Below are 24,697 nucleotides of genomic sequence, written 5' to 3'. Positions count from 1 at the left end.
AAAATAGAGCAGGTCAACAAAGATCCAAATCTTTGTGCTGGGGCGCAGGCCTGGTAGGCAGGCAAGGAGAGGCTGGACATGTTCTCCACCTACAGGATTGGGTCGGGGCTAGGGTGACCAGATGTCCCGATTTTATAGGGACAGTCCCGATTTTTTGGGTCTTTTTCTTATATAGCCTCCTATTACCCCCCCAACCCGCAGTCCCGATTTTTCACGCTTGCTGCCTGGTCCCCCTAGTGGGGGCAGCGGTCAGGGCCAAGTCTTGGTAGGCGGCAGGTGCTGGGTGTAGGTGGCTCAGCCGGGACCAGCAGGGGCCGGGTACTGGAGGCGCTCAAGGCTGGGGCTAGACAGCGGCTCCGTTCAGCCAGAGGGATCTGCAGGGCTCAGCGCCCCAGGCTGGCGGGGTGCAGACCGGGGGCGGGGTTTGCAGCCCTGTTGCACTGGGCGGAGGCCGGCTCCGGCTGGCAGCGGCGCCGGGGGGCGGCTACACCTGCTCTCCAGGCCCGGATCTCGGGGGTGGGGAGCAGCCCCGGGCCGGCCGCGCCGTGAGGCCTCGAGGAGAGGCTGGGCTCGCTCCGGAGCTGGGTGGCGCCGCCTGGCCGCGGCTCCCGGCCTCCTGCGCGCAGCCCGGGGGAGGGGTCCCCAGCGCGCATCCTCCCTGCCCCCGGCCGGCTGCGGCAGGCTCCCGCCCCAGCGCCCGCCATGGCGCTGAGCAACCTGCTCTTCGCCCAGTGCGTCGGCTACTTCCTGGCCTTCCTCTGCAGCTTCGTGGTGGTGGTGCCGCTGTCCGAGAACAGCAACGACTGCCGCGGCCGCTGCCTGCTCTTCACCGAGGGCGTGTGGCTCAGCGCCAACCTGACGGCGGAGCGGCAGCGCTTCACCGTGCAGGAGTGGGGGCCCCCGGCCGCCTGCCGCTTCAGCGTCTTCGCCGGGCTGCTCTCGCTGCTGCTGGCCGCCGCGCAGGCCTGGCGGACGCTCTTCTTCCTCTGCAAGGGCCACGAGGAGTAAGTAAGGGGGGAGGGGGTTAGGGGACTCTTCCCCCCCCCCGGAACCTGCCCCTCCGCCAGAACCTGAGCCCCCCAACTTGTCCCCCCAGAACCTGCCCCCTGCCAGAACCTGAGCCGCCCAGAACCTGCACCCCCAACTTGCCCCCTCAGAACCACCCCTCCAGAAACTGCCCCTCCGCCAGAACCTGAGCCCCCCCGCCAGAACCTGCCCCCGCGGAACCAGCCCCCCAAACCTGCCCCCTGCCAGAACCTGCCCCCCCCAACTTGCCCCCTCAGAACCACCTCCCCAGAACCTGCCTCCTGCCACAACCTGAGCCCCCCGAAGCTTCCCCCTGCCAGAACCTGCACCCCCCAACTTGCCCCCGCAGAACCACCTCCCCAGAACCTGCCTCCTGCCACAACCTGAGCCCCCCGAAGCTTCCCCCTGCCAGAACCTGCACCCCCCAACTTGCCCCCTCAGAACCAGTCCATCAGAACCTTCCCCCTGCCAGAACCTGTGCCCCTCAACTTGCCCCCTCAGAACCTGCCCCCTACCAGAATCTGTGCCCTCCAAACCCAACGTGTCCCCTCAGAACTAGCCCCCCAAACCTACCCCCTGCCAGAACCTGCACCCCTCAACTTGCCCCCTCAGAACCAGCCCCCCAGAACCTGCCCCCTGCCAGAACCTGAGCCCGCCCCCGAACCTTCCCCCTCGCCAGAGCCAGCCCCCCGCATCTGCCAGTACCCATCCCCAGCTGGCTGAGGAAGCCCTGCAGCTGCAGGGCCAAGGCAGGGAAGGGGGCACAGGGAGAGGGGGGCTATGCTCTGCCTCGGTGCTGGGACATCCAGGACCTAGCAGTGCCACCCCCACCTACATTGGCCTGCCAGGGGTTGGTGGTGAACAGGGGACACCAGGAAACAAGGTATTAGCTGGGATCTGACACTTCCCCCTGGAGACTTCCATCTGGACCTTTGCCCTCGCAGCTAAGGGCATGACTTTGGGTGTTGGCATCACCAACTTAACTGGAGCAGGGTCAGTCCTTAGAGAAGTTTTGCTTTATACTTGATGCTGTTCGGCAAGGTTGAGAGCTTCCTAGAGAGGCTCTAGCCTGCCATCCTTTAGGGTCGGTTGGCAAGGGGTGGGACTAATTCAGGGAGAACAGAGGTTTAAAAAGCCAGCTAAGCCACCAGAGGAGCAGCAAACTGAGTTTGGTGGGGGAGTTTGGAGAGTCCATGAGAGCCAGATACACCTGATAAACATTCTCTAAATTTAGGCCAATAACACTCCCCCCCACCCTTGAGAACAAACAAAACTCTGCAAGAGTAAAAAGAACGCAGGCAGAAGTTCAGCGGCAGAGTGGGGGCCACCCAATTTATTGCATTGAATGCAACATGAACGATTATCTGTCTTGTGGGCAGGTGACATATGTGTGCATTCGGCTCAAAGAGATCAGGGCCTTCAGAGACCAAGTACGGGCTCTTGAAACCAGAGTGACTGAACTAGTGGAGCTAAGGGAGATAGAGAGGTACAGAGACGAGACTTCCAGGGACACAGCACAGTGATCCCACCCCCAGTTTGACAGGCTCTGTGCTGCTGAGGAGGATGAACATCTTGGGGAAGGAGAACATCAAGCTGGAGCAGAGGGAAGCGATCCCAGAGCTGGGACCCTCCGTCTAGATGATGTCATGGTATCCTCTCACACTGAGAATACCTCTCCAGGGGAAGGGACCACTGTTATTAGGAAGAGACAGGTAATATTAATGTGGGATTTGATTATTAGAAATATAGATAGTCGGGTTTGTGGTGCCCAGAAGAACTGCATGGTGAATTTTCTGCTGGATGAGAAGGTTGCAGACCTCTTGAGACATCTAGAAAGACTTACGTACAGTGCTGGGGAGGAGCCGGTGGTCATGATTCATGTAGGTATCAATGACATAGGGAAAGGTAGAAAATTTAGGCTGGTAGGTAAGAGATTAAAGTCCAGGACCTCCATGGCAGCATTCTCCGAAATGCTTCCAATACCATGCGCAGGGCCAGTTAGACAGGCAGAATGACCGGGTCTCAATGCGAGGATGAGAGAATGGTGTTTAGAAGAAGGATTTAGGTTTATTAGGAATTGGGGGACCTTTTGGGAACAGAGGAGCCTATACAAAAAGGATGGGCTCCACCTAAACCAAAATGGAACCAGATTGCTGCCATGTAAAATTAAAAAGATCGGAGAGGACTTTTTAAACTGAGGGAAGGGGGAAAGCTGACAGGTGCAGAGAAGTACACAGCTGGGATAGACACATCATGTAGGGCAGGATCTATTAAAGGGATACTCTATATCCCAGTAAAGGGGAGAGGATAGAAGTAGATAAAGTACAGGTAGGAACTGAAGAGAAACAGTCAAACAAAAAAGAATCCTATTCAGTTACATCACATGAAGGCAGACAACTAAATATTGACAAATTTTATAAGTTCTTACATACAAATGCAAGAAGTCTACATAGTAAGATGGGTAAACTTGAGTACCTGGTGTTAAATGAGGATATTGATAAATAGGCATATCAGAAACTTGGTGGAAGAATGATAATCATGGGACATAGTAATGTCAGGGTACAAAATATATACAATTACAGAGCAGGTTGCACTGCTGGGGGAGTGGCACTATATGTGAAAGAAAGCATATAGTAAAAATCTTAAATGAATCAAACTGTACCATAGAATCTCTATGGATAGAAATTCCATGCTTGAACAAGAATATAGCGCTAGGAATATACTATCAACCACCTGACCAGGATGGTGATGGTTATTGTGAAATGCTCAGGGACATTAGAGAGGTTACAAAAACAGAAAATCCAGTAATAATGGGGGATTTCAACTATCCCCTTATTGACTGGGAACATGTTGCCTCATGACAGGATGCAGAGATAAAATTTCTAGATATCAGTAATGACTGTTTCTTGTCTTGGAATCCACAAGGGGAGAGGCAATTCTTGATTTAGTCCAAAGTGATGCACAGAATCTGTTCCAAGAGGTGAATATAGCTGAACCACTCGGTAGCAGTGCCCATAATGTAATTAAATTTAACATACTTGTAGAGAGGAAAATGTCAGAGAAACCCACCACATTAACATTAGCTTCAAAAAGGGGAACTACACAAAACTGAGGAGGCTAGTTAAACAGAAATTAAAACGAATAGACACGAGTGAAACGTCTGCAAGCTGCATGGAAACTTTTTAAAAACACCATAATAGAGGCTCAAACTATAAGTATACCCAAATTAAAAAAACAACAACCAAAAACCAGAGGACCAAAAAAAAAGGGAGATTCCCACATCTGAACCATTCTTTTTAGGTGACAAATCTGAGGGAACTGTCTCAGATTGAGCTGTCAAGAGAGGAGGTTTGGGAACAAATTGGTACATTAAACAGTAATAAGTCACCAGGACGAGATGATATTCATCCTAGAGTTCTGAAGGAACTCAAATATGAAATTGCAGAACTATTAACTGTGGTATCTGATCTATTGCTTAAATCAGTCTTTGTACCACATGACTGGCAGATAGCGATTGTAATGCTGACTTTTAAAAAAAAGGCTCCGGAGGTGAACCTGGCAATTATAGGCCAGTAAGCCTAATTTCAGTACCAGGAAAATTGGTTGAAACTATAGTAAAGAACAGAATTATCAGACACGTAGATGATTACAGTATGTTAGGGAAGTGTCAATGCGGCTTTTGTAAAGGGAAATTATGCCTCATCAGTCTATTACAATTTTTTGAGGGGGTCAACAAACATGTGGACAAGTGTGATCCGGTGGATACAGTGTACTTGGACTTTCAGAAAGTCTTTGACAAAGTTCCTTAGTAAAGGCTCTTAAGCAAAGTAAGCTATCATGGGATAACAGGGAAGGTCCTCTCATGGATCAGTAACTGGTTAAAAGATAGGAAACAAAGGGTAGGAATAAATGGTCAGTTTTCACAATGAAGGAAGATAAATAGCAGGGTCCAGAAGCGATGGAAGCTCTGTAAAAGTGGGGGGGCCACGGGCACCCTAACCATGGCCCCACCCCAACACTTCCCCAAAAGGCTACGCGCCTGTGTCCCCCCTTCTCCTCAAGCCCCCACCCTCGTGCTGCCCTTTCTCCCTAAGCCCCTGCCCTTGCACTGCTCCTTTCCTTAAGGCCCTGCCCCTTGCTGCTGCTTCTGCCTAAGCCCTGCTCCCACACGACCTCTTCCCCCCTGCCCAAGACCGAGCTCACTCCTCTGCCACCCGTCACATGCCCTTACGGCTGGTAAAAAGTGTGAGGGCTCTCCCACTTTTAAAAGTAATGGGGCCATGGCCCCCTGGGATCTATACTGGGACCAATCCTAATCAACATATTCATAAATGATCTAGAAAAAGGGTAAACAGTGAAGTGGCAAAGTTTGCAGATGATCCAAAATTACTCAAGATAGTTAAATCCAAAGCAGACTGCAAAGAGATATAGAGGGATCTCACAAAACTGGATGTCAGGGCCACAAAATGGTAGGTGAAATCCAATGTTGATAAATGCAAAGTAATGCAGATTGGAGAACCTAGTCCCAACTATACATACAAAATGATGAGGTCTAAACTAGCTGTTACCACTCAAGAAAGAGATCTTGGAGTCATTATGGATAGTTCTCTGAAAACATCTGCTCAATAGATAAAAATAGAAATAAATGCTTAAAACCCATAGTCTTGAATAACTGTGAAAATTTAAATTGATAACTGAAAAAACACTTAAAAATAAACATCAATATTATCTATCAAACTCTAAAGAAATAAAAATAAAATTCTGCCAAGCCTCTTCATACCGCACTTGTGAATCCTTGCAGGCATTTATAAGCATTGCTCTAGTTTTACTGGTATGCTCCTGCTGCCTTGTGCCACTCTGAAACCAGCCAGTTGAAACGGGTATATGGATGCTTTGTGCCATCAGGGCAGTGCAAAGCAGCTGGGACATTCCAGTGAATCTGGCCATTTTTGAGTTACCATTAGGAATTCCAGGCACTAGAAGAACTCAGTTTAGGAACACACACCCTCCTCCTCATTCCTCTAGTCACTAAATAATGTACATTGTGTGGTCAGTACAGCTGGTCAAAAAATTCAGAATTTTGAAACTTTTTCATGGGGGAAAAAAAGGGGAATTGATTCAACTGATGAAAATTTTTACCATTTTTCCGACATGGTACTAGTGGTTACGGTGATAGTTATTTATGAAAATTATTATCTCACTATCATTTCAGTTCCAATCTTAGCATTACCTGCAACAATAAAGTGATCAAACTGGCACCTGATTATGTGGAATAAGAAATACACAAAGGGTACTGGAAGCAATATTTAGTTATGGAGTAAACTAAGATGTACAGAATGAGTGGGAGGCTGTATTGTTTTAGTGGCTAGGGCACTGGATTGGGAGTCAGGAGAGTGGGGTGCTGTTCCCAGCTTGCTGGCGACCTGTTGTGTGACCTTGGATAAATATCTTTTTTGTGCTTCTATTTTCCCTTCCATCCTTTGTCTTGTCTTTACTTAGATTGTAAGCTCTCTGGGGCAGGGACTGTCTTGCTATGTATTTGTTCAGTGCCAAGCACAATGAGGCCCTAGTCTTGGAACAGTTTACCAAGGGGTATGGTGGATCTCCATCACTGACAATTTTTAAATCACAACTGGATATTTTTCTAAAAGATCTGCTCTAGGAAATATTTGGGAGGAGTTCTACAGCCTATGCTATACAGGTGGGTCAGATTGGATGGTCACAATAGTCCTTTCTGGCCTTAGAATCTGTGAATCTTGGTAGAGATCTGAAGGTGCTACTGTAATGCAAATAATAATAGGATTGGCTATTATTCTCTAATATTCTGTGGCCACCCTTAGACTATCCACTGTTAAAAAGTGCCCTAACAGATTTTTAATAAAGCAATAGCTAGCTTTCTCAGGATTGAAGCTTATCCTATAAGAGGAGACTTTTTAATACACTTTGAAAAAAAGTATATTTTTAAACAAATATCATAAACCTCAATTAGCTGTAGATGTTTGGTTGAATCCAGATGCATTTTATTTCCTATAGTTTAAAAACAGCTTATTTGGAAGAAACAGAACTAATAAGGTTTTTAATGGTGTATTTTGGACAAGACTTTCACGATTTTTGATCTATTTCCAATTTTGGGTATTTATTTTATTTTGGTGTGTTGTACAATTCTTTTGTTGAGATTTGTTCTTTATGAGTAGCTTTTGAGATTCTTCTATTTCAGCTGTGTATTATCCTTTGGGTAACACTATTCATAGTTAATAAAATGTTGATCTGGGTAAGAAAGGATTTGGAAGGCTGCTATGTGTTTGAAAGCCAAGATTATGTGTATTGTTATAATAAAATATGCAAGTCTAGTGCCACATAAGGTCAAAATATGGATTAAAACAGGACAACATGTAGCCTGTCTAATAAAACACTGGGAAAGGGAAGTTCCACCCCATGCCCAGATTTGTCATGGCAAATCTGAAAAGCAAATGTAGCATCCTAAGTGAGTTATGCTGTGTTAACACTGAGCAAAGGTCCATTAACATTTCAAACATGCATGAGCGACTAACCCTGAAAAGTGGCCCTTTATTTCTGGAGAGGTAGAGGAATTTGTGCTCTTTGGGCATCATAAACTATGCACATCTTTGCTATACTGATTGAAGGTTGTTCAGGAGGAAATTCTGCAGCAATCCTGCTGCACATCCTTGCACTTACTGAGGTTGATGAGAGCATTGCAATTGACTTCATTTGAAAGAGGATTGGGCCCATGGTGAATAAGAAGTGACTCCTAGTTAAAATATGAGGATATTCATCTTATTAAATAGTTTACAGAGCATCCATTGATTGTCAGTCAGATGCGTGGCATACAGCTACAAACTACTACAAACAGAAAACTAGCTGAAGATTAAGAAGAAAGACAACACAACAGCACTGTAGATTAATGAAAGGGTTGCCTGGAAAGATGAGTCTTGCATCACACTGTTATCATTGTTTATTTGTAAAGTGCAAACAATGTGCTTGATGGCGCATTTGTAAGATGTGAAGCTTACAGAGTTGAGCTCTGGTAGACCAACCGGAAGGAGCAAGTTTTAGAATTGGGTCGTTCCACTGAGAACACCTTCAGTCCTAACCCCAAGATTGCACATTTAAAGACTATCAGCGTCTTGAATTACACCAGCAAGTAGATGAAAAGTCAGTGCCGAACATCCAGTGGAGATGTTCCATACTCATGCTAACTGTCTACTAAGTGGGTGAGCCACTGCTTTCTGCAGTAGGGGCTTGATCTAAATCAGAGTCCACTGAACTGACTGGAAAGACTCCCATTGGTCTTTGATCAGCCCTCTGTATAAGCTTTCAGTGTATATTTGATAAGTCAATCATTTAATTTTATAGTTGACAAATAGATTTGTGTATTGCCGTTTCCTTGCTCCATGCAATATCACTGTAAGAACTGGCAATGCTTAATTTTAGTAAGGGGCATGATTTAGTGATCTAAGCGCAGGCCAAAGAGCCAGGGACACCTTATTTCTAAATCTAGCTTTGTCACAGGCTCCTTTTGTGGCTTGGTCAAGTCACTTAAATTCTTTCCTTTATCCTGCCCCTCCTCCCCTGCAGTTTCCCTATCTGTAAAATGGGAATAAATTTGTTTATGTGCTTAATGGGAAGGTCCTGGGAATTAATTGACTTGTCCTTTAAAGATGAAAAGCACTATGTTAATGCTAAGTATTAATCATTTCTATTTAATTTTCTCATTATCATGACTTAAAGCATTTAACATTTACATGTCCAGTGATAGCCATAGCCTACTCCTAGTGAACTCAGTGGGAAAACTTGCATTCAATAAGAATAGAAACAGGCCATAAATGTGAATGCTCCAAGCGACCAATCTTGTGTTTCTGGAAGACTGGCCACGCTGAAGTCCTTCTCCTGAAAGACCTAAAACAGCTAGAAAATGTGGTGGGCCTACACTGTCTTTGATCCTCATGGACACCTTGCACTGAAAGCAATAGGAATTGCCTTTGATCTCATTGGTTCAAAATTGTCATTGGGGGCAGGATTTTATCCCTGGTATTATAAGGGGCCCAGAATTTCCCATACTGATTGTTAAGGTTCATCTTCTGTAACAGCAGCAAATAGCTCATAAGGATGAAGAATCTATCATCATTTTTCTCAAGTGTTCCATTAAACTAAACACTGAAATGCTTTTCAAGTCAGTGATCAAATTCTAACAGGCTGGGTAGGTTCTGGCAAGGACAGTCCTAGTTTCTGCAAACACAGTTAGAAATAAGACACGCATCATATGCCTTGAGCTGGCCGTGGATTCTAAACTGCATGTCATAGCTGGTCGTATTCTAAGCTGCAGTGCAGACCCAGATCCTCAACTGGTGTAAATTGACATAGTTCTGTTGACTTCAATGGACCTATGCTAGTTTATACCAGATGAGGATCTGGCCTGCTGTGCACGCTACACACTCAACTGAGCCCTGTCCCATGCTGCTAGATTAAAATAATTATAGTTATCAGTAGTATTTTGTTTTATTTTTAGTTTTCTTTTGGTAGGCAATTTTTGTCCCAATTATCACTATAGTCATGAAATAATTTTAGCTCAAGTTACTATATAATTTAAGTTAGTAACATTTATTTTAACAATGGTGATTTTAATCATTAGAGCTAATGAAAGCTGTGCTGCGTGTGAGCAATCACACAACTTTCTATTTATGATTCAGATTGGGCCTCCTACGTTTTAAAAAAAGAAAAAAGCGAAAGAGCTTAAGTGATGGGCATAATAAGAACCAACATCATAATCCTTAGTCTCTCAATAGTATTAGGCGTTCTTAATTAAAGCAGATGTGTTTCAAATGGAGACTGGTATTTTTCATATGTGCCCAGTGCGTGCTGCTTACAAGACTGCTGATGCTGTGTTTCAGTTGTTTATGTGTTACATTTTTCTTCCCTTTTATTGCAGCTCTTTCTTTTATGCCTTCCTGAATCTGCTGATCAGCGTCTTTGTGGTTTTTGTCATCTTTATTGCTAGCACTATAGTGAGTGTAGGATTTAACATGTGGTGTGATGCTGTTACCGAAAAAGGAAGCATGCCAAATAGGTTAGTACTGAAGGAAAAATTTTCTGTTTCACATATGCACAAATAAATGGAGGTATAACCAAATATAGTTATTAAATGCAGGGAAAGCAGACAAGGAAAGGTATTTAAAACCTGAAAGTCTTTTTATAAAGATACGATTTTGAGATTGGGATCAAAACAACGAATAAACCTTCTGCTGGTAGTCCACATGAAAGAAGAACATTGTATAGTTATTTCATTGATGTTTCATTGCCTATTAGAGAGTCATAGTTATATGGAAAAGCACAAGAAGGATAGAAAGAAATTAACACACAATGTTTATAGACTGCTGTGAAAAGAAAACCTAGTTGTGATAACTCTCTAGTGAGGGAGGGAATGTGGTCTAGTGATCAGAGCAGGAAACTGGGAGTCAGGGCTCCTGAGTTCCAAATCCTAGTTTGGACACTGACTCACTATAAGAACCTAAGCGAGTTATTTAGCCTCTATGTGCCTCAGTCTACCATCTACAAAATTGGTATAAAATATTAGCCTCATAGTGGTGTTGTTTACACCAAGATTCTCAGATGAAAACCACTGTATAAGTGCAGAGTACTGATGACCAACGTTATCTTAAGAGTTATAGAATGTATAGTTAATAAAATAATATTTGGGTTCAGTGTAGGAGGCAGATGATAGCTTGAGATGAATTTTTCAAATCAAACAAATATCAATGAAGAGATAGGAAAAAGTGACATTTTATGTCATATGATATTGAGTAACACTATTACTAGAGCATAAATTTATGTTTCACATTGTCATATGTTGCAAAATGCCACAGTAAATGTTCTGTTTAGGGCTGCAACGATTAATCGAATTATTCGAATATTCGGTTAAAAATTCTATCTCAGTTGTCAAAAAAAAAAAAGCCTAATCGAATATTCGGATAAGAATCCAAGATGGCTGACACCACTGAAAAGGACAGAGAAGAGCCTTCAGAAATCAACCAAGAGATAGAAAGACATCCTCAAAATCCTGGGATTTTTTTCATATCACCAATAAAAGTCCAAGTTATTTGTAAAATCAGTAGGCAGCCTCTCTTTTACCATCACTATATCTCCTCCTTGCTGGAGCTTCTGAAACAAAAACACCCACACAATCCCTTCTCCTGAAGCCTTGCCTGATGATGTCAAAAGGTAATGGAGGCTCGTACACTTTGTTGCATTTAGGGGTGAAACAAACATCTGGGGTGATCCAAATGTGTGTGCTTGTGCAGGAGGTGTTGGGGTGGGCGGTAGAAAAGGAGGGTTTTAAGCATATTATTTGCATAATGAAGGTTATGTTACACATTTTAGAAAATCAGTGTTGTTCATTTACATAATTAAATATAGATTTAAAAAATAATATAATCTCTCTCTTAATGTGAGAGGAAATTGGCAAGCAGCCCAGTTATGGCAATAATTGAAAGCTTATTTGATAGACTATTCAACTGCTTACTCTTTGAAGCCTTTATTCTGGTAATTCTGTTTAGAATAACGGAAACTGATTAGGACTATTTAACAGTTTGTTCTGGGAGTGGACATAACAAAAGAAGCCTATACTTATTTCAAAGGGAGCAGAATAATCTTTCTAATGGCAACATTGTCATATCTATGTTGTTTATAGCTATGCTCTTTTGTTATTATTTAGAAAACCATTCTAGCAAGGACAGTTTTTAAGTGGCTACTTCATCTTATGCTTGGTCTGTTTATTTGGAATCTCTGAAATAATTTTCTCCCCCCCCCCCCAATGCCTTCTTCTTGTAGCTGTGAAGAACTACAGGATATAGATCTTGAACTGAATTTAGAAACCTCTGCCTTCTATGATCAGTTTGCCATTGCACAGGTAAGTCAGAACAAGATACAAGAATGTTTCAGTTCATTAGTCATTTGGACATGGACCTGATGCTACTGGTGCTGAGCCAGTAGAAGTGTTTCCATTGACTTCAGTAGGTGCTGGGTGGAGTCATAATGATGGGCATGTTTTTTTAGTAAAAATTAAAAATAGATAGCTTCAGATGTTGACTTGTACCTACTGTTTTTATTGCTCATTACTGAAATGTAACTGTCTCAGCAAGGCTCATTCCTGAAAAATTCTGAGCACTTTGGCCCCTATCCAGCAAAATGTTTAGTCTGGGATTTTCCCAAGGAGCCTATGGGAATTAAGCACCCAACTCCCACTGACTTGTGTTGGGATTTGGATGCTTACCTCCGTTATCCCTCCTTCCCCCCCTTAAATATATCAGCCTTAACGTGCTTAATTTAAAGAATGCGAACAGTCCATTGACTTGAGTGGGACTTCTTTAGTGCTTAAAGTTAAGCATGTGCTCAAGTGTTGTGGTGGATTGGACCAGAGTACTCAGCACCTTGCAAAGTCAAACCCTCAATACATTTTTGATAAGAGCATATGAACGGCCATAATGTGTCACACTAATGGTCCATCTATCCCAGTATCCTGTCTCTGACAGTGGCCAGTGCCAAATGCTTCAGAGGTAATGACTAGCATAGGGCAACTTCAAGTGATTCACCCCTGGTCGTCCAGTCTCAACTTCTGGGACACCCGAAGCATGAAATTGCATCCCTGACCATCTTGACTAATAGCCCCTGATGGACCTATCCTCTATGAACTTATCTAATTATTTTTTGAACCCAGTTATACTTTTCGCCTTCACAACATCCACGGGCAATTACTTGCGCAAGTTGACTGCGCATTGTGTGAAGAAGTACTTTTTTTTGGTTAGTTTTAAACCTGCTGCCTATTAATTTAATCAGGTGACCACTAGTTGTTTTATGTGTAGGGGTAAATAATACTTCCCTATTCACTTTCTCCATACCATTCATGATTTTACAGACTTATATCAAAACCCACTTAGTCGTCTCGTTTCTAAGTTTAGCAGTCCCAGTCTTTTTAATTTATCTTTGTATGAAAGCTGTTCCATACCCCTGATTATTTTTGTTGCCCTTCTCTGTACTTTTTCTAATTCTAATACATCTTTTATGAGATGGGGTGACCTAAACTCACACAGTGTTGAAGGTGTGGATTTACCATAGATTTATACAGTGACATGATGATATTTTCTGTCTTATTATATCTCTCTTTTCTAATGAAAAGGAGTACTTGTGGCACCTCAGAGACTAACAAATTTATTTTAGCATAAGCTTTCGTGAGCTACAGATCACTTCATCGGATGCATTCAGTGGTCATCCGATGAAGCGAGCTGTAGCTCACAACAGCTTATGCTCAAATAAATTTGTTAGTCTCTAAGGTGCCACAAGTATTCCTTTTCTTTTTGTGGATACAGACTAACACAGCTGCTACTCTGAAATCTTTCCTAATGGTTACTGACAATCGGTTAGCTTTTTTGACACTGCACATAGGGTGAATTTTTTCAGAGAACTATCCACAATGACTTCGAGATTTCTTTCTTGAGTGGTAACAGCTAATTTAGACCCCATAATTTTGTATGTATAGGTGGGATTATATTTTCCAATATGCATTACTTTTCACTTTTCAAACTGAATTTTAAAACAATGTAATTGAAAGATCCTATTGCAGCTTAATTTCAAGGGAGTCCCTTGGGTATTTCTACTTAAGATAAAATTTGGATGAACTCCTTTGCTGTCATCTTGGACATCATGTTTCTTGGGGGTATAGCTTCCGAGTGATGGGTAGTGTGGTCTAGGATCATGAGCACACATTGATGTCCTTGGGCTAACTTCTCCAGTGGGCTATCAGGTCCATTACTATCCTCTCAAATGGGACTTTAATAATCTGTAGGGGTACTGAGGTCGTGGGCCTTGCAATTGGCATTCAGGGCAGGAGGTGCAATAGCGTCAGACCTCCAGGTGGACTCTTGACCAAGAAAACCTTCATAGGATTCTGTCTAGGGTTTTATCCACCCCTAAATGTCCCCCAAACAAATGACTGTGGGATAGGTCTAATACTGCCCTTTGGTATCCTCGAGGTACTAGTAGCTGCTCCAGTTCTTGCTCCTATAGTCAGACTATTCTATATAAGTCCTTTTCATCACAAAATGTGGCCTGGGCCTTTGGTTTTCCCCTATACTGGGACCCCAATCACTTTGACTACTTCCTTTCTAATACTGTGGTACAGAGCATCATTGGCTTGGTCCTGCCCAAAATACTTGTATGAGAGACCAATATGTCCAAACTAAAAGGGGGCTATTTCTGTTTCACCCCCAGGATTAGTGTCAGTTGAATTGGGCTCAGCTTGAAGTTCATTAACTGTCTAAGTTGCCTCCTTGCCTGCTGGATGAGACTACTTACCCATGAACACCACCTTTTGATTCTGGGCCAAGATTTTGGACCCCATTCTTTTGTCTGCCCTCCTTTCTTGTTTAACCTTCCAGGATTTCCCAGTTGCTGAAAATAAGTGTCGGGCTGAAGGGCTAAATAATAGAAAATAAGAGATGGGCTACTTCCTGGGGCCATGGTATCAGCTCCGTGGTTACTGTTTTCCTCCAACCCTTCCATTGGGAGTAGATGTCTGGGAAGTTTTGTCCTTCGAATGCAGGATATAGAAGATTTGGGATTACTCCCGCTGCCACCCTTGTTGTGTTTCCCTGAACCTCTATTTGTATGGGAATGGCTGGGTAGTAATTAACTGTCCCATGTACACAGGTTACTCCCATGCATTTGGCTGGAGTCAGCTGGTTCCACCCCACCAGTTTCCCAGAGACCAGCGTAACTGCACTTCCTAAGTCTACTAATGCAATTGTCTCCGTACCATTCATTCCAACTGGCCATGTAAATAGTGCATAGTGTAAATATTTATAGTGACTCCTTTTCACTGTCACCCAGACTACAATGCATGGACCTCTCAATGTTAGGACTTTGAGCTGCTATATGCCCTAGTTCACCACAAGCATAACATCAATACACAGCCTGGGATATCCTCCTATTCTAAGACCTATTCCATTAGGTCTTATCCCGTGGCCTTCTCTCGCCAGTTCCCCAAATTCCTTCGTGCTCTCAGGCCACTCTTTGGCATCCCTCCTCCCCAGTATAATTGTATCTGAACTTCTGGAGATCTGGGCCTTTGGGACTGGGGTTGAACTCTTGGTCCAGCACATATCTTATTCAGTAGTCCAAGAAAGCTCTCTGGCCATTAAATGCCTCGCTATGAGGGTGACCAAATCATCATAAGAGGAAGGATCATTTTAGCCAACCCACCCTCATAGGTTTTGGTGGTAGTCGCGTCTCATGAATCTGTCCAAAACTAAGAGTACTTTTCTGCACTGTGGGTCTTGTGACACAGCCACTTCTGCATTAGGTGAACAGTTGTGATCTTGGTGCTTTACTCTTCCAGTACCTCCACTCATGGAATCTCTGGGCTCTTATGGCTGTAGTCACTCAGGATCTTGCAAGTATTTATTTCAGTTTTCACCTGGGAGTAGTCTTTAGCAGCTTCCACTGCAGTGTCATAGTAGGCCTTCTGGGCCTTTCCACACAGGAAAGGAACGAGGATACTGGCTCACTGGTCTCGGGGCCAGGCCTCACTTAGGGCTGTTCTTTCAAACATGAGGAGATATGCCTCAATGTCATCCTCTGTCATAATCTTTTGTAGATAACTGCTGGCCTTTAGGGATCATGTTCCATCATGGCCACCTCCCAGAGTGGCCAGGGCTTTCAGTTGTCTTACTGTCTCTTGTAGGGTTGCTCGGTCCTGTGCCTCCTGGATCACCAATAGTTGATTTGTCTCTTGTTGTATTCATACAGATTCCTGCTGAGTGGCCATCTGGGCTCTGCTAGCCATTGGTTTTACCACAGTGGCCTGCACCAGTACCCTCGTCATGTCATCCATTCTCGGGAATTATCTGTCTTGACCTTGGGTTAATCCACTGCATCAGTTCCCACTCCTGACACCATGTGTGGCAAGACACCCCCCTTGTCTTGTCAGCCTCAGAATTTCTCCCTCTGGTGATGGGGGCCTAGAGTAAATCATACCTGCTCCAGAGATGATTAATTCTTCACTTTTGTTTATTTTTTCGGTATTTACAAGGTGGGCGTTAGAGTAGGCCTCTTAAGCAAAAAACAAACAACACAAACGAAATACATTTCCTTGCTCCCTCCCTTGGTGTTGCCTTATTACACAGACTTCTAGTTGCTACCCCTTCCCCAAGCAGAAGTTAACTTGGTTGTTTTTTCCACACCCTATAGGGAGGAGAACAGCATTCCACCAAGGAGAAGCCTTTTTCTGTGCTGCCCTTAACCCTGCTGCAGCTTGTTTTTCATCCCTCCTGCCTCTCTCACCAGAAGAAGGGTTTTTTCAAGGTCACCGGCAGACTCAGGTGTCTCTCATTAAGTGGAGATAATCCCTTTTCAGTTCATAGGGAAAGGGGTCTTCACTAGAGTTGACATACCTGCCTTCTACCACTCTCTTACAGCTGTCAGGTCTGACTTTGGCAGAGATTACAATCTATTTAAGAAAAGTTGTTAAGGAACCTTAATGACATTCTGCCAGTTTTTGGCCTGATTCACCATTGCATTACTCCAACATAGGCATTGCCAGACTGAAGTCAACTCAAGGTCCATCTTACCCAGGATCTTGCCTCTGACAGTGGCCAATACTAGATGCTTCAGAGGAAGATGTAAGAACTCCACAGTAACCAACGTGGGGTAGACTGAATCCTACATAAATCTCCTCCTAGTCTCTAATAGAGATTGATTTAAGCCCTGAAGGGCAAGGTTTAATATTTCTTCCAAAATGTCCATTAACATTGACTATGGTAACTCTGGGTATTCTTTATCTCCACATAAATGGCCATTCCCTTTTTGAATCTTGGCAAGGTTTTGGCCTCAATGACTTTCTGTGACAGTGGTTCCAGTTTATTCATAGAATTGTAGGACTGGAAGGGACCTCGAGAGGTCATCTAGTCCAGTCCCTCGCACTCATGGCAGGACTAAGTATTATCTAGACCATCCCTGACAGGTGTTTGTCTAACCTGCTCTTAAAAATCTCTGATGATGGACATTCCACAACCTTCCTAGGCAATTTATTCCAGTGCTTAGCCACCCTGATAGTTAGGAAGTTTTTCCTAATGTCCAACCTAAACCTCCCGTGCTGCAATTTAAGCCCATTGCTTCTTGTCCTATCCTCAAGAACAATTTTTCTCCCGCCTCCTAGTAGCAACCTTTTAGAAGTATTTGAAAACTGATATCATGTCCCCTCTCAGTCTTCTCCTCCAGACTAAACAAATCCATTTTTTTCAGTCTTCCCTCATAGGTCATGTTTTCTAGACCTTTAATCATTTTTGTTGCTCTCCTCTGGACTTTCTCCAGTTTGTCCACATCTTTCCAGAAATGTGATGCCCAGAACTGGACACAGTACGCCAGTTCAGACCTAATCAGCGCGGAGTAGAGCGGAAAAATTACTTCTCACGTCTTTCTTACAACACTCCCGCTAATACATCACAGAATGATGTTTGCTTTCTTTGCAACAGTATTACACTGTTGTCTCAACCTGGATTTGTGCAGGAAATGGCCCAACTTGATTATCATGCACACTGTGTAGAGAGTTGTCACTTTGGATGGGCTATTACCAGCAGGAGAGTGAGTTTGTGTGTGGGGGGGTGGAAGGTGAGAAAACCTGGATTTGTGCTGGAAATGGCCCAACTTGATGATCACTTTAGATAAGCTATTACCAGCAGGACAGTGGGGTGGGAGGAGGTATTGTTTCATGTTCTCTGTGTGTATATAAAGTCTGCTGCAGTTTCCACGGTATGCATCCGATGAAGTGAGCTGTAACTCACGAAAGCTCATGCTCAAATAAATTGGTTAGTCTCTAAGGTGCCACAAGTACTCCTTTTCTTTTTGCGAATACAGACTAACACGGCTGTTACTCTGAAACCCATCTTTAACTTGTGATCCACTATGATCCCCAGATCTCTTTCCACAGTACTCCTTGCTAGGCAGTCATTTCCCATTTTGTATATGTTCAGCTGATTGTTCCTTCCTAAGTGGAGTACTTTGCATTTGCCCTTATTGAATTTCATCCTATTCACTTCAGACCATTTCCCCAGTTTGTTCAGATCATGTGTTGTGTGAGAAACTATTTCCTTTCATTGGTTTTGAATTTTCTACCTTTTAATTTCACTGATTGTAACCTTGTTATTGTGTCACGAGACAGAGAAACAGAAGTTCCTGATCTACCTTCCGTAGACTATTCATTATTTATCATATCCTCTTTGTCTGGCTCTTTTATAAGGTAACAATCACAATCTTTTCAGTCTCATTCACTGAGTTTTTTCATACCCTTGACCATTCTCATCTCTAGTTTTATGTGGTGTAACCCTGTTGAAATCAATGGAGTTACATGGGCTTAAAACAGAAATAATACAATGGTGATCAGGCCTTACATTTTTATAATTTTCTTTTCATTGTAATAACCTGTTAGAAGCTTATAAAATATTTTCTCCCCCTACCAACTTTATCATTCCTCTTTGGCCAATATTTTGTTTTGCCATGGTTCGAGTGCAGGAAAAACAAGCGCAAACTAGCTGCCATTGTGTCACATCTATTTATCTATTCTGTGCTTTATAACCAGTATATGACCGGCCACTCAGGCAAAATGTCATAAATCCTGCTCTTAGGAAAGTCAGTGTGGGCTCTGACATTCACTTTAAGGTGAGCACAGCTCTGGGAACAGTGTTTGTTATTAATTTTTCAGTCAGAGATTAAAAATCATCTGGGTGGTTTATTTCTCTCAAATTGCTACTATTTAATATAAAAAAAAGGAGGATTTGTGGCACCTTAGAGACTAACGAATTTATATGAGCATAAGCTTTCATGAGCTACAGCTCACTTCATCGGATGCATTCAGTGCAAAATACAGTGGGGAGATTACAGAGAACATGAAAAAATGGGTGTTACCATACACACTGTAACGAGAGTGATCAGATAAAGTGGGCTATTACCAGCAGGAGAGCTGGGGCGGGGGACCCATTGCCAACTGTGTCCACATATCTATTCAGGGGACATCATCATAGGGCCTAATCACATCAGCCACACTATCAGAGGCTCGTTCACCTGCACGTCTACCAATGTGATATATGCCATCACGTGCCAGCAATGCGCTTCTGCCATGTACATTGGCCAAACCAGACAGTCTCTACGTAAAAGAACAAATGGACACAAATCAGACGCCAAGAATTATAACATTCAAAAACCAGTCGGAGAACACTTCAATCTCTTTGGTCACACGATTACAGACCTAAAAGTGGCAATTCTTTAACAAAAAAAACTTCAAAAACAGACTCCAACGAGAGACTGCTGAATTGGAATTAATTTGCAAACTGGATACAATTAACTTAGGCTTGAATAAAGACTGATAGTGGATGGGTCATTACACAAAGTAAAACTATTCCCGTTCTCTCCCCCCCCCCCCCGGGGCTGTTCCTCATACGTTCTTGTCAACTGCTGGAAATGGCCCACCTTGATTATCACTACAAAAGGTTCCTCCCCCCCCCACTCTCCTGCTGGTAATAGCTCACCTTATCTGATCACTCTCGTTACAGTGTGTATGGTAACACCCATTGTTTCATGTTCTCTATGTATATAAATCTCCCCACTGTATTTTCCACTGAATGCATCTGATGAAGTGAGCTGTAGCTCACGAAAACTTATGCTCAAATAAATTTGTTAGTCTCTAAGGTGCCACAAGTCCTCCTTTTCTTTTTGCGGATACAGACTAACACGGCTGCTACTCTGAAACCTATGTTAATATAGTACAAATTCTGGTCCTATAAATACCAATTCTGCTTCGTCTGCATTTTCCTTATGTAGGTGTAATTTCACTGTGTTTCCTTTGCTATATATTGTTGTCTTCACCAGGGGTCATGTCCAACCATAATTGTGTGTGTGTGTGTGTGTGTGTGTGATGTTCCCCTCACTGTCAGTGGAAGGGTAGTGTAGAAGTATATGGTAGGATATGACTGAGTAAACTGCAATTATATATCCAGCTGCTGACACCAGGGTCATTGGACAAATTATGTGCAGGGGGATACCTTCTTTTGACGATAATAGGGAACGGTGCAAGAAAAAATTCTGCTTCATACAGTGTGTGCCAACATATACAGAGATCCTGCAGGAGGAAAGTTTACTTTGTTGTAGTAGACAGGAGAACTAGCCCCAAACAATCTTGTCCTAATTCCTACTACTGACCTACCAGGGGCAGCCTATGCTGCTTTAACTTCTGTACATTCATGAGTGAGGAGTGAAGGTGCATCTGCCAGATTCTTTTATGTTGACAAAAGGAAATGCAATTTCAGGGCACAGACCTGCTAGTGTGTAAGGAACCCCAGAAGTAGATCATGTGAAAAAAGATCCCAGTGGGGAACAAATTCCTGCAGTGCTATCTGTTAGTATCATAAGGTACATTAAGCAGAGTTTCAGCAGAGCCAGTTTATGGGTTTTTCTTTGGCACCGTGATAATGATTCTTCAAGGCAAGTAGAGCAAGAATGGCCATCCTTAATGGTCCAGGAAAACAGGTCCTTGTATAGCACACTGATGGCTCAATATAGCTGTTCATACCCAAGCACCACTCTCAGGGAATACACTGGGAATGTTTCCTGAATAAGAATTACAGAGCTGGGCCCGGGTAAACTTTGCAAGGAGAAACTAACCAGTTTGATGATCGCTGGCATTTAAATACCATTCAGCTGGTTCTAGCTTGTCCAGAATTTTTCTTTGATCTTCACTCATTAACTGAATTATGCTAGATTTATCTAGAGTCTTTCATGCTGAGTATGTCTCAAAAGGCATAGAAAAGCCACTTAATGCAGACTTAAATCTGTGTTGACACCATTTAAGAGAGTGCTACAATTTTGATGTTGCACTAATGACACGAATGCAGATATGCGATACTACATATTAGCCCAAATGAGTGTGATTTTAACACCTTCTCATTCCATATCTTTTTATCTAACTTACTTCATTGCTATTTTTAAAGACATTTTATATTGGTGGACTGAGATGTAAATAAGGACAAAAACGTGGGAAATTTTCAAAAGTGTGTTAAGGGTCTAATGTAATTGACATTTATTGATGTTTATTATTATTGTAAAGATTATTAGTCAGGGATTAATACAGCATAATACAGTGCCAATGAATCTGGAAGACAGAAGTGCAGCTGGTGAGACTCTTAAAGATTTTGTGCTTACCCTGCTTGTATTTATACCTGACTCAGAGAAGCTTCACAATTTTCTCTGTATTACTTTAAACTACCACTCATTTCTTGTCTGTCTTCTCTGACACATTTTTTGAAGATACCAAGAGGCCAATAATTGACTGTATCTGGTAGATGGGACACATTTGTAAGTTTTAATGTAGAATACATCTTAAATTCTGACAGGTTTTACACAACCCCTCCACGAAAACAGGACAGACATTGTAACAGTTTCTTCATTTTGTTTTGATCATAGCATTCCAAAAGTCAGCAAGACTTTAAAGACATTCTGCACCACCTCTAGCTTGGTACAGAGGGCATGTTAGCTAAGTATCCAGAAAGTTGTTTGTCTTGCCCTGTCTCTCTGGGATGTCTCTGTACCTAACATTGAAATTAGAACACTTCACACCTCCCCTTGATTTAACATAAGTAAAGAGCATTTTGAAAGGAGCATAACATAAATGCAATTCATACACAAACATATGTGATATATATAGTAATATTGTATATGATATTGGCTAACATTGTAGACCTTACAGACTTTCTCTTATCTGGCTCCATACATACTTTACTAGACACAGAGGGTTGATAGCAGCCAAATACAGCACAAATGCCAGAAGGTTTAGTGGGTTGAGTGTATTTCACAAGATATAGTGGTAATAATATTATATAGGCTTATCATTGTTATCGTTATCTTTTTACTCTTACTTTTATAGTAAATGTAAAGGGGGTTACCAACCTGAAAAGACTGAGAAACAATGGGCTAGATCATCCACTGGTGTAAACTGGCACAACTCCGTTGAAGTCCATCCAGACGAGGATCTGTCTTTAAAATGAGGGTTGGCTGTATCTTGACAACACAACATTAATCTCTCTGCCATCTCTTTTCCTGCCTAGTTTGGTCTCTGGGCTGCCTGGCTGACTTGGCTGGGAGTTACCATTTTGGCCTTCCTGAAGGTTTATCACAACTACAGGCAGGAAGACCTGCTAGACAGCCTGATCCATGAGAAAGAGCTGCTGCTAGGACGATCCTCTTCACGAACCTTTTTGCAGGATGAGAAAAGTGGCATGATCTAATATGTAAGCCACTCGATGGTACAGGTTGTAAATTTTATAATTCATTAGCACAAGCTGAAGTGAAGAGAATTGGTGAGTGTGTGAAATCATTGCTTTCCTGAACTGAAATTTCATTTAGAATTATACAGTCCTTTAATGAGAAATTGTCAGAAGCCATATTTCTGTTAGGATATAGACAATGAACTGTATGATACAATAGGCTTCCTTTCCTGTACATACTGGGAGCAGAACTAATTATGCCTGTGTATGAAGATGGCTGTCCCTATCAGGGTTCTAGCATGCTTTTCCTGATTATTGAGGGAAGGATGTTTTCTGAGAACTGTGCTAGCAAAACCTCGCTAAAGACCACCCCTTTAGTGTAGTTTGCAGCGTGGTTTTAATGTTGTTCTAGCTAGCACTGCTCTGACCTACTTATGGAAAGGGCCTTTGATACCCCCAAATTTGCTGTATACATATGAAATATTAACAACAATTTTATAACCCTTGCTCCCATTTGATTTGATCACTTTAGAACATATGGAGCTGTGTACCTGACTATATACTTAATGTTAGATACAGTAAAATTCATACAGTGACATAAGATATTACAGCATCTTAAACGTACCGTATATTTTTGGAGGGATTGTAGAGCCTATTTATGTTTATGTTTCATCTTAGACTTTGGCATGGCCAGCATTTATTACTGCTTTGTAAAATGTAGTCTAACGGGCAGTAACTGCAGCTTGCATAGCAAGAGATTAATCTTAATATATTATATTAATGCTTGCTCTTTCATATATGTAATTTGATCCCTGGTATTATATACTATTCAGCTTCAAGTATTAGAGTTTATTTGTGCTATTTATCTCAAACAGGATATGTGAAATTATTATAAATAGCTGCACAGTAGATCTGTGAATGTCTATCAGTACAGTAAACTGTAAAAACTGCTCAGTAATCACATAGCTGGTTCTTTTATGAACTGGGCTATTTTCCCCCGCATTGGCCAGGGGCTGCTCCAGGATTCAGTATTGCCACCCTGAAAAGGGAGAAGGGCCATTTACTTTATGTAGTCCACTAGGGACTTTGGTATTGCTCTTGATTTTACACAGAAAGTGCTCAGCTGGTAGGATAATGGGTGAGATTATAAAACACTAAAATATATCCAACGATTAGGAACACAGATAAGTCAGAGGGCAGTGGAATTATTACGCTCAAGAATGAATGCCTTGTTAGTATATAGAGAGACAAGATGGACGAGGTAATATCTTTTATTGGACCAACTTCTCTGGGTGAAGAGACAAGCTTTTGAGCTTACACAGAGCTCTTCTTCAGGTCTGAAAAAGCCTGAAGAAGAGCTCTGTGTAAGCTTGAAAGCTTGTCTCTCTCACCAATAGAAGTTGGTCCAATAAAAGTTATTACCTTACTCACCTTGTCTCTCTATTATTCTGAGACCAACATGGCTACAATAACACTGTAAACAATAATTGCTAGTATATAGGCTATAGTCATCAGGTACAAAAGGAATCTGAGGCCCCAGTTTAGCAGAGTGCTTAAGCAAATGCTTAATTTTAAGTATGTGACTAATACCACTGACTTCTGTAAACTGCTGAATCACGGTCTGAAGGCACAAAAATCACTCAGACTTACAATTCTTCTGTTGCACAGACTCTGCTGTGTTTCTGAGAATCTAAGATTTTGTGTATGGATTAACGGCCAAACTGTTCCCATATGTGGGAAAAACCTATGTAGGGGATGTGAAACTCTGTGAATTGTTCAATCAGGGGAGCTAGCTCTTGAAATCTGCACGTCATAGAGTTCCAGACGATTTCCAGAGACTAGATCTGTCTGAACAGGGTTTCTAGAAACAAGGTCCATCTACACAGAGACCCTGTTTCCATGTACTGGTTCCTACCCACAAAGGAACAAAATTCCTGCAGGAGCCATACTGCCACAGCATTCTCCAGCTGTGAATTCACGTCAGGGAAGGATTTTAAGAAGATGGAGATGGAGACCAAGTAAGTTAATGCCAGTTTAAGGTTCAGCATTAAGGCCCCCATCCAGCAAGTTACTTAGCCTAATTTTGAGCATGTGGTAATATCACTGACTTCCATGGTGCTATTCACATGCTCAAAATTAACTTAAGTAATTTTCTGGGTGGGACATAAGTTACTTGTTGTTGATGTAGAAAGTGGATGTCTCCCCATCACTTCCTATCCTAGACAACAGAGGCTGTCCTTTTGGGAATGCTTCCACTGGTTCTGGAGAAGAGTATGATGCTGTGAAGATGAGGCTGTCCTTCCCTCCACTTTCACACTGCCTGCCTCCCTGCAGGTGCCTGATTGTCTTTC

At 42.7% G+C, this 24,697-nt stretch overlaps 1 protein-coding gene across 1 annotated transcript; it reads left to right on the top strand.

Annotated features, from left to right (window-relative positions):
* The first annotated feature begins 259 nt into the window (after window positions 1-259).
* TMEM179 (transmembrane protein 179) lies at window positions 260-23,643 on the top strand. Its single transcript, XM_073349804.2, has 4 exons — window positions 260-1,004; window positions 9,974-10,111; window positions 11,872-11,950; window positions 22,188-23,643. Exons 1-4 carry the CDS (start codon window positions 703-705, stop codon window positions 22,365-22,367), a joined length of 699 nt encoding a protein of 232 aa, XP_073205905.1. The 5' UTR covers window positions 260-702; the 3' UTR covers window positions 22,368-23,643.
* The last annotated feature ends 1,054 nt before the right edge of the window (window positions 23,644-24,697 follow it).

This window comes from Lepidochelys kempii, chromosome 6 (assembly GCF_965140285.1).
Source record: "Lepidochelys kempii isolate rLepKem1 chromosome 6, rLepKem1.hap1, whole genome shotgun sequence".
NCBI classification, from domain to species: domain Eukaryota; kingdom Metazoa; phylum Chordata; order Testudines; family Cheloniidae; genus Lepidochelys; species Lepidochelys kempii.
The sequence above is the reverse complement of the archived record's forward strand: the minus strand, read 5'-3'. Positions and strand labels throughout refer to the sequence as shown.